This window comes from Rhinopithecus bieti, unplaced genomic scaffold (assembly GCF_001698545.2).
Source record: "Rhinopithecus bieti isolate Rb0 unplaced genomic scaffold, ASM169854v2 scaffold_30846, whole genome shotgun sequence".
Lineage (NCBI taxonomy): Eukaryota > Metazoa > Chordata > Mammalia > Primates > Cercopithecidae > Rhinopithecus > Rhinopithecus bieti.
The window spans coordinates 716,861-728,052 of NW_016814438.1; the positions used below are offsets into that span (position 1 = coordinate 716,861).

General features: G+C 38.2%; 1 protein-coding gene across 6 annotated transcripts in view; it reads right to left on the bottom strand.

The window, feature by feature from the left end:
- The window catches only part of DLG2 (discs large MAGUK scaffold protein 2), a 2,095,027-nt gene that overhangs the window by 635,932 nt on the left and 1,447,903 nt on the right, over window positions 1–11,192 (bottom strand). For all 6 annotated transcript variants that reach the window (XM_017850883.1, XM_017850879.1, XM_017850882.1 and 3 more), the window contains one exon: window positions 2,243–2,296. In XM_017850883.1, coding sequence (XP_017706372.1) covers window positions 2,243–2,296 — 54 coding nt within the window. The remainder of the gene's footprint in view (window positions 1–2,242; window positions 2,297–11,192) is intronic.

Below are 11,192 nucleotides of genomic sequence, written 5' to 3' on the forward strand. Positions count from 1 at the left end.
TTTGATGAATTTGTTATTTATGACTGATTTTACTAGCTAATCAATTGGGATACCAATTGAACATGTCTACACAAGACCCTTAGATCTTATTGATAAATTATTTCCACATGAGGGCATCTGGCAGTTACGCCACCAGAACCCTAACAGGAGGCTTTGAAATAATATAGATCCACCACAAGAAAGTGGTCTTATTTACAAAATTAACTCTGTGCTCCAGGCCTACTTCTTGAGGGCACTGCTCACATGCTTTGACAATGGTTATAGTGAAGAGATTTTTTGGGACATAAGATTCCTTCATATATATATGGATTCCTATCCTGAATGTATTGAAGCTTCTGTGACAAGTTATCTCTCATCCAAATCTGCATGTATCAGGGGAGTAAGTAAGGAAGCTGTATTCCCAAGCTGACAGGCAGAAAACAAGGGAGGGAAGAAAGAAACATAGGTAGCAGTATGTTAGACGTTAAGTAACATTTCTAACTCTACAGTCAGGCTATCTGGATTGACTCAACTCTGCCTTTTACTGTGAGTCCTTGAACCAGTTACTTGACCGCTTTATGACTCATTATCCCCATCTGTAAAATGGAGAAATTAATAGTACCTACCTCAAAGGATTGTTATGAGGATTAAATGAGTTAAAATTTGTTAAGTGTCTACAATAGTGTTAGGCATACCCTGTTAGAGATGTTTGGTAAGTAAAGAAAGGTATGAGGAGTGAGAGAATAGTGGATGTAGGTGCCTTTAAGACATTGCTTTGTTTCCTTCTATAGAGTCCTTTACTTTCCAGTGTTGGGGCCTCTTGGTTCCTTCCAGTAAGCTTAACCTTGTTTCCGGTCTGGTCCCAAACTATTCTTGCGCAGAAAGATTTAAGAAGCCCTAGTTCAGTAGTTCAGGTGATTCAGCATTAAGTCAAGCTTGCTGTTATTCTTGGCCTGACCCTGTGTCCCAGTTTTAGTTCCTCATTCTTATCATCAAGTCCCAACCTTGTACTCCAGTTCTGACATTCTGCTCCCCTGTGACTGAGTCCGGGACTGCAGAACCTGCTCAGGACTGCCAGTTCCTTTGAGGTAACATCTCTCAAAAGGCAGCCTATGGACTAGACACACTTTGTTTGGCAGACACAGTGTTTGCACTTTTGAAAATTAGTTGCCTGTATTTAGAAATTGCAAACATGTACAAATTTCCATCTTATTTTGTAAAATGATCTGGCACCAGTAGGTTCCAAGTGGCAGTTGCTCTTTTTAAATGGCCATGTGCTTTCTATTCCCCACTGTCCCTACTCTGACTGCTCCATTTGTTTCTGTGATTTGGTTGGTCATTGAAGGGATTTGAGGCTGTGGGCTAAAACTGCGAAGAGCCAGTACTTACCAAGCACTTACTTTGTGCTAGGTACTGTTCTAAGTGCTTTATGTGCTTTACTCATTTAATCAAAGGGAAGGAATCTGTTTGTCCTTGTCCATTACCCCGGCAGCCCTTCTTCTCAGCTTCATACCCCTGTCTAGCATGCATCTGTGGCTGTCCCATCTTCTTTGATCACTATCCTCCACTCGTCAGCTACAGCCCACTCACAAAGCCTTGTTGGACCTCCATAATGTCAACCACTCACCCACATTGTGGCCTATAGCTGGTCTTCAATCTTCCCTGCCTAGCCAGACTCTGTCTTCAAGAACCTTCGCCATCATAGTGGTTGTGTTACAGGTACAGAATCCTAGGCTTCATTGATTTGCTTGATCCTATTATCTCATGCTCCATGCTTTTATAAAACCATAACTTTCATTATATATAGGTAGGCTCTATCCTCACAAAACTTTTGTCTACTTCTTATTAGAAGACCAAAAAAATCCATAAAAATATTTATTGATTACTTACCCTAGGTTCCAGACTCTGTCATAGAAATTGACTTCAATACTCCTTTCATAAGAAACCCAAAGAAGTTTGCTCGTGTCTATGAGCAATTTAGTCTCTTTTCAGTGAGCCACTTAGCAAACTAACACTATTTGAACAGCATTGTCTATTTTTTTTTCATAATGGGCCCTTGTATTTTACAAAACATGAATGAAAGAGGGAAATACTTGATTACTAAGACAAGATTTAGAAATTATTAAAAGAAAATTTACAAAACTACATGTCATTCCATAAGATTATTTAGTTTGGGTGAAACTAAATATCAATTGTATTTAAATTCAGCCAATTAAGTTCTACCACAGTTTTAAAAGAGGGTATTAATGAAAAAGTTACTTACATAAGGAATTGTGTCCAAAGTATCTGTGTTGACAATTATAGGAGCAGGACTGGCCTGAAAAAAGAAATAGAAAAAAAAATTAAATAATGAATAATGTATTCTGAGACAGATTATTTAGCTTAACTTATTTACTCAGCAGGCATTTCTTGAGGACCTGTACAGGCACTGTGTCAAGTGTTAGTGGGATAATAAAATGGCTAAGATTTCCTGTACCTTCCCCCACCTCAAATATTTGTTATATTTACCACATAAAGAAATAAAGTAAGCACTCAGAATTTACATTCATTTTTTCTTACATTCTACAAAACAGTGTAGGAGGTGAGAATTTCTGCTATGTGTAAGGCAAGAATTTCTAATAAATTAGGTGAGAGTTAAAACTTGTATTTTCTTTCTTTTTTTTTCCTTTTTTTTCTTTTTTTTTTTTTGAGATAAGAGTCTCGCTCTGGCTCTGTCACCCAGACCAGAGTGCAGTGGCATGATCTCGGCTCACTGCAGTCTCCGCCTCCTGGGTTCAAGCAATTCTCCTGCCTCAGCCTTCCAAATAGCTGGGATTATAGGCACACACTGCCACAGCCAGCTAACTTTTGTATTTTTAGTAGAGATGGGGTTTCCCATGTTGACCAGGATGGTCTTGATTTCCTGACCTTGTGATCTACCTGCCCTGGACTCCCAAAGTGCTCAGATTACAGGCATGAGCTATCTCACTTGACCTGTATCATTTCTTTATGAAATGACTTTGCTAAAGGAATTTGATTTCTCTCTCAAGGAAGCAAAATTAAACCTAAACCAATATTCATAGTTATTCTCTTCAAACTGCCTTTTGAGAGTATGCTATATTCAACAGAAAAAGGCTTCACTTATCAACATCTATGTTTACATATTATATATGCTGTATCCTGTATTTTCTTTTCTTTCTTTCTTTTTTTTTTTTTTTTGAGACGAATTCTTCCTCTGTCACCCATGCTGGAGTGTGCAGTGGTGCGATCTCGGCTCACTGCAACCTCTGCCTCCCAGGTTCAAGCAATTCTTCTATCTCATCCTCCTGAGTAGCTAGGACTACAGGCATGCGCCACTACACTCGGGTAACTTTTGTACTTTTAGTCGAGACGGGGTTTCACCGTATTGACCAGGCTGGTCTCGAACTCCTGACCTCGTACTTCGCCCGCCTCGGCCTCCCAAAGTGCTGGGATTACAGGCGTGAGCCACCATGCCCTGCTGTATTTTATTATTTATGTACCTCTAATCATAAACCTTAGAAGTCGCTAAATAGAACATTAACAGTCATATATGAGAGAAAATCATATTGGATAGGTTCAACTTTCTTTAAAAAAAAAAAAAAACTGTATGATTTGCAGTAATTCTCTTTAAAGTTTAGCAGGAATCTGCGTAAAACTGATACAGGAGTGCTGCAAGCCAAATCATTAGAAAATAAGAGATTGCAATCTCTATTTGCATCGCCAATCTAACTTCATGAATATTGAGTAGAGCTATCTTTACTTTTTAGTTTCTAGAATTTTCACAGCAACTTTTGCTTTATCCCCCAAAGGATCTTTAATCTTTGTCTCAAATTACAGATTTCATTTAGATAAAAGACATACTTTCATCCTGATTAATACAGCGTTCTTCTATACAACATGGTGGTTTTGGAAAGTGCTCAAATTTGGGGATATTTCATTAGCTGTGCCCTCTGGAGTTAAAAGAGTTAACAGCTTTTTAATGCCAATCTGTTCTGTGGGATCCTAATCAAATGATAAAACAAATAGCAATCCAGCAGGTTTTACAAAACAAAATTCATGTCTTTACCAAAAACACTGGGCGTGGAAAACATAACCTTGGCATACATATCTGTATAATGGATCAACTAGTTAGTCATAATATTTTCATGATTCTCAATGGGATGTATCTTGTGGGTAAATAAAGACTCTGGAGAAAGACATTTTTCGCTGGATCTTACTAAAAAAAAATAATAAGAGGCATGTAGAGAAGAGAAAAAGGTGCGAGGTTTGCAGTCAGAAGACATGGGCTCAAGGTTGGTTTAGCAACTTTCTGATTGTATGATTTGGAGGTTTAGTGACTTCCTAGTGGTGTGATCTTAGGGCAAGTCCACTAACCCTCTCTGACTAATTTTCCTTCCCTGTAGATTGGAAATAGTAGTAACAACTTTCCAAAATGGTTGAAGATCAAATGAGGTGATATAGTTGAAAGTGCTTTGTAAACTGTAAATTTCAGAATTAATGTTAAATATTATTAGTAGTAAGTGTCTCTTAAGATAGACTACTGTAAAGATATATTATTGAATGGCTTGTAAACTGTTTACACTGCAGAGATGTCAATGCTATGTTAGTGGCTGCAATTGCACTAATAAGATGCCTGTTTAGATTGTGGTTCTAAAACAGCTCATGTCAAAGGCAATAATAACAATAATTACTGATTATTAAGTATATATTACCATTTATTAAATATATACATAAGCATATATATCTTCACTTAATCTCCATAAAACCATATTGAGGAGGCATTATTATCACTATTTCTATGTTATATATGAGGAAAATGAGGCTCGGTGAAAATGAGATTTAACATTTGAATATTGTTTTTTTCTGACCTCAAAATTCATTTTTCCCCACTAAGCTGCTTCATAATCCCAGGATCTAGGTTGTTCTATCATGAGTTTGCAGTGATATGTGAGCTCTATACTAGAGTACCATACAAAAATTAGACAAAGCAAAGACCACCCTGAAGGCAAAAGATGCCTAAGGATACTGCAGGTTAGATGTTGAACACAGTCTGGTGAAGCCTTAGTATGTATTTTAAAAGGTTTTAGTTTTGATGACATCTCTCCTATGCTTTCTGTTTGGTTTCCATGACTCATGAAAGTGTGCCTCATATCCAAGACTAGACTGAAAACTCTGAATATCACATGCAATTCCTGCATTTCCCCATATTTTCTAGTGTAGTTTTGATTAATAAATATGTATTAATTTGATTTGAGGCTTTCATCCCATCTTTGCTTTTCTTTCTTATAGATTATAATAATGTGTTATGGGAATAAATTTTATACATAAGTCCATTTCCTATGTAATGCCGTTTAAAACTTTTGTATGTTTATGTTGCTATTTTTCATTTTTTAATGTAAATTTGGTCCTTCCAAGAAGACTATATGTCTAAAAATTGACAAGTATTGTATACTTTTCTAGAATTCTCCACAGCACTTGGGTATACAGAAGGAGCTCAAAGAATATTGAGAAATACTTGAAATTTATTGACTAAATGTAGTGATAAAGTATAGAAGTGGGTATAAAGGAAAGTAATATATCTTTGCGAGCTTTGTAAAGCACTTCTTAGGTAACCAGAACCCCAAAATCTCATGATATCAACAAGACTGTGACTACTTTTCCAATATCCAGTATCACTTTCTTTCTTTGTTTAGTCACTATTACTTTACTAAATTCAGCTTTAATAAAATAATAATAATTTCATAACTCTAGGATGTGGAGTCTGTGAGTGGACTCCACTTGAAGTAGAGGACAAGAACTTGAAGGACAAGATCTATGTTATGTGGAATCTATGTTATATGGAAAGTTTATTTTTCCTTCTTGGTGCCAAAAGGATCCAGAAGACACAGTTAATACCTACCTCTCTAAAAGTCATTAAAAATGCATGAACAAACAAGGTTGTATCAAAATAAACATATATCACATACATCTGACATTGGTAACGCCCTGGTGTGACTGCCAAAGAGATGCCACAGTAGGTTCTTCTGAATGACACACCCCCACTGTGCTGCTACACCAGGCTCTCTGAAGACTCTCCCACTGCCCTGCTTCCGGATCTTCATAGCCCACCCCAGACTACACAGAGTGTAGTCGAATTCCAAACATGGCCCATGAATGTGCTCTTCTCACCAGTTGGTAATTCCAAACCTTCCTTTAGCTCATCTGGCTCCTGATTTTTTGTTCACTTTTACAGTCAAGAGAGGCTATAACTAGTTTGATCTAGTTTGTTTCTGAGTCTTAAAAACCAACTATCCAGTTGCTTTGATAGTTCCCACCAAGTATTTTCTCCACACTTCACAGTGCGCTGCCATATACAGTGTCTTTTTTTTTTTTTTTTTTTTTTTTTTTTGAGATGGGGTCTCTCTCTGTCACCCAGGCTGGAGTGTAGTGGTACAAAATCACCTCACTGCAACCTTCGCCTTCCAGGTTCAAGTGATTCTCCTGTCTCAGCCTCCCAAGTAGCTGGAATTACAGGTGCCTGCCACCAGGCTCGGCTAATTTTTGTATTTTCAGTAGAGATGTGGTTTTGCCATGTTGGCCAGGCTGGTCTGAAACTCCTGACCTCATGTGATCCACCCGCCTCGACCCTCACAGTGCTGGGAGTACAGGCATGAGTCACCGCATCTGGCCATATACTCTCTTTCTTCCTTTTGGATATCCTCTTTAATTGGATGCCAAAATCAAACTGGTGGCTCAGCAGATTCTAGTGTCCTTCTTTAATATACTTATTTCCATTAACTGAAAAGATATTTATGAAAAATCTAGAACAAAATCTTCTTTTAATCAGAAACTTCAAGACTTGTCTTTATATACATCTAGGCAAGATTTTTGAAACTATAAGGGAGGAAGAAAAATAAAAAAAACTATTTCTTGAGTAAACCAAACTATGAAGCCTTTTTTAATGTTGTTTGCCTTTTATATGACATTCTCTTCCATGCAGAGAAAGCCAGTTTTCAGCAAAAGGGACTAGTACAGCTAATTACAGAGAAGCAAGAAGTAAGCAGAAGGAATACTGATATAATTTAAACTATTAGATCAAGTTATTAATAAATGTCAGCCATTTTCCTATCCTTGGGCTCCATGTGAATACAAATGTTCTCATATTACATGAACAATTTTGTTTATACTAGTAATAGATACACTTTTTTGGCTTGCTTCCAAGAGACTCTAAATAAAAAGAATCTGACAAAATGAATGCAACTTTACAAAGGAGTTCATTGATTTTGACTAACGTGGTTACCTCTTGATATGTGTTAAGTGTCAGATATGGGAAATGCCTCTGACATATGTGGGCAGGTGGTCATGAAGCCAACTATGGTGAAGAAGCCTCCTCAAGCAAGGTATTGGAAGGAAATATACAGTAGCTAGTCAGCCAAGAAACACTCTCATGAAGCTTAACTTCAAGAAGTGTAGGCTAATCAGTGGGAAGGTCAAAAGACTTAATCTAATACCTAGACTTTTAAGAAGTAAGATAGAAAAGGAGAGAACTAGATCAGCAAAAAATGAACAGCAACACTCATGGTACTAGGAACTACGCAGGGATTTCAACTGACCTGGGACATGCAAATGGAAGGCAGGTGATTGTCATTATACCAATTTAAATAGGCGGTAAAATACGGCAAGAATAACGTATGAGCTGCTTTTGGATACCTTTGACTTATCTTATCAGCCTTACAGGACAGGATTACTGAGTGGGCAAGATTTCTTGTCTATTTAGAGGGACACAGGCCCCATAAATGACTTTTATATATGGTATGGCATGAAATTTTGAAACAAAATGGAAGCCACTGAAAGTTTGAAAATGAGTCCTGTGTGTGGGCGTGTGTGTGTGTGTGTGTGTGTGTGTGTGTGTGTGTGATTTCATTATGAGAGCTGGAGATCCCAGAACCTCTAAGTAAATATTAGCTATTTTAGACTGGCAGCTACTAGATAGCATGCTAGCAGACTTTTTGCTTCGCAATTCACACAGAAGATTGCATCAGGATGAGCCCCAATCAGATCATACGCTAATCCTGGCTAGGGAAGTAGAATATTGAGGTTACTACCTACACACCCCATCAACTTTGAAGTAAGACATCTAACATTAAGTACTGGACTAGATATGCTGAGTGTTGAACCCAGGATAACTGTAGTGTGTATTAGACTTTTCCCCGTAACCCTCTATTATGTTGACTTACTCTGGAAAGAAAAATGTGGCGTGGTTGGGGAAGTGACTTCCGCCTTCATTTCCTGAATCACATTTTAGTTCTCCATTGGAACTGAAACCCTGTTTTTCCTCTCCTTTTCCACAATCTTTTAGGCTAGAGTTCCACATCTCTAGGTGCTGGCAGGACCCTACTCCTATTTGGAGGATTTACTTGGAACCTATAATTATCATGACTTGAAGGTTTGTATTATTATGACCCTGCCACGTCTAAATCCTTTGATATATTAATACTGGGACAGATAATAAGAATATGCACTTATATAGCAAATACTTTATGTAAATTAACTTATTTAATCCTCACACAATTCTATGAGACAAGCACTATTATTCTCAAAGTAGAAGTGAGGAAACAGAGGTTAAATAACTTTCTCAAAGTCACACAGCTGGTAAATAGCTGGTAAATCTTCAAACCCAAGCAATCTGGTTTATTTTATTTTAATTTTATTCTGCTGCCACTTAGAATAAAAACAGATTTCACCAGTTATGTCTGGATTCTAATTTTATTTTTTCCAGATAGGGTCTTACCTTATCACCCAGGCTGGTGTGCAGTGGTGCCATCTTGGCTTACTACAACCTCTGCCTCCCAAGCTCAAGCCATCCTCCCACTTCAGCCTCCCAAGTAGTTGGGACTACAGGCATGTACCACCATGCCTGGCTGATTTTTGTAATTTTTGTAGAGACAGGGTTTTGCTATATTGCCCAGGCTTTTCTCAAACTCTTGGACTCAAGTGATCCACCTGCCTCGGTCTCCCCAGATGCTGGGATTACAGGTGTGAGCCACCACACCTGGCCAGATCCTAGTTTTTACTGTTGATCAACAAGTTACAAGCCAGTTCAAATCTAAATGTATTTCACATGCTTTTATCTTGGCTGGCCCAAGAACCTTCCCCTCCTTCCTCTGGTTCAGTTGCTGAGGCCCAGTGTGTCATGAGAAGAGACCTGTAGGAGGCATGCCTAGGAAAAGGCCAACAGCCCCAGCATACCCAGACTGACTGATTCAGGCATTCTTTGAGTAAGCCTCAAATAAATTGGTAATTGACTGACTAAAGACACATCGATGGTTGTGTGAGAGAGGAAGAATAAAATAGGAAGAACAAATATATTCTAGAATCATAGAGCTTTTAAAGCTGAGATCTTAAGGAACAATTTAATTACACTCTTACATTCTAAAAATATGAAAATGAAGACAAAGAATATGACCTAACCCAGATCTCACAATTACATAGTATCAAAACTGAGGATAACAAGAATAACAATAATAAAGTATTAAGCATATATAAGGTGATTATTATGTTTCAGGAATGCTATAAGTACTTGAAGACATTTGAATGCATTTAATTTTTACAGTGTTCTAAGAAAACATTATTGTTCCCATTAAAAAGAAAGAAGGAAGAAACGAAAGAGAGAAGAAAGGAAGAAAAGACGGTCCCAATTGACCAAGTCACTTGCCTAAAGTCACAAATCTAAGAGGTGGCATGAGCAGTTTTTAAACCCATGTCTTTCTAACCCCAGAGTCCATAAGGGTAACGCCAACATCTGATTTTTTTTGCCTGAGTTTTTCTAGGCTACCAAACTGAAAACGCAATTATTTTCTGCCTGGAAAGTTGCTAGTTTCTCTTTTACAGTCTGAAGAGAAATTTATCACTATTCTGACTCAGATTCAATTCCCCAATTATCAGAGGTATTTGGGTCCCTTAATATCTTGCAAACCCCCACTTAAAAAATGGAACAGTGCTATTTTCCAGTTAACCTATTTCTCAAGAATTTAGCTGAATAAAGAATGCATGTATAGGCCAGGAATGGTGGATCATGCCTGTAATCCCAGCGTTTTGGGATGCCAAGCTGGACAGATCACTTGAAGTGAGGAATTTGAGACCAGCCTGGCCAACATGGTGAAACCCTGTCTCTACTAAAGATACAAAAATTAGCCGGGCATGGGGGCGGGTGCCTGTAACCCAGCTACTTGGGAGGCTGAGGCAGGAGAATGGCTGGAACCCCCAGAGGTGAAGGTGGCAGTGAGCTGAGATTGTGCCACTGCATGCCAGCCTGGGGAGACTCTGTCTCAAAAAAAAAAAAAAAAAAAAGTTTCTTAGGTTATTATACTTATTACTGAGATTATTTTTTGCTTTCCTAGATTTTCTTCTCCTTTTAAGTTCCTTCTCTACAAGACAACTAGGTGGGTGCAGTTCAATCCAGCCCAGCTCTAAGTTATCACTACTAATACCATCCAGTGGCTTTGGCTTGTCACCTGTTCTACAGAGACATAAGACATAAGACCACTAGTCTTATTGAGGCAAGAACAGTGCTGAATAAACTATGTGAGTGCCCGAGAGCTTGGCTAGTTCATCCTGCAGACTGTGGCAGGATGTCTAAAGGAAGCAACTTTGGAGGAAGCTAAGATTGTGGTCCCTTTCCCTAGCATTTAATAAAATGCCTGGATGGTTACCTACCTAGCTTAACACCAGAGTAGCTCAGAAAACAAGGTAACAGGATGGAAGATTCATGTTTTGGTTTGAAATCAATTTGACTCTGCTTGCCTGAACTCTTAATAATAAGATTACCCTCACTTTCAGATAAGAAAACTAATAACGTTAAGTAACTTGCCCAAGGTCATTCAGCTGGTAATAGCAGGACCAAGAGTCAGACAATGGTAGCCTGGCTCCAAAGTGGATAAATCCTAACCATTGCAATACATTTGCTTCTGTACTCTATTAAGATTTGATAAGCCATTGTGAATAGTGCCGCAATAAACATATGTGTGCATGTGTCTTTGTAGTAGACTAATTTATAATCCTTTGGGTATATACCCAGTAGTGGGATGGCTGGGTCATATGGTACATCTAGTTCTAGATCCTTGAGGAATTGCCATACTGTTTTCCATAATGGTTGAACTAGTTTACAATCCCACCAACAGTGTAAAAGTGTTCCTATTTCTCCACATCCTCTCCAACACCTGTTGTTTCCTGAA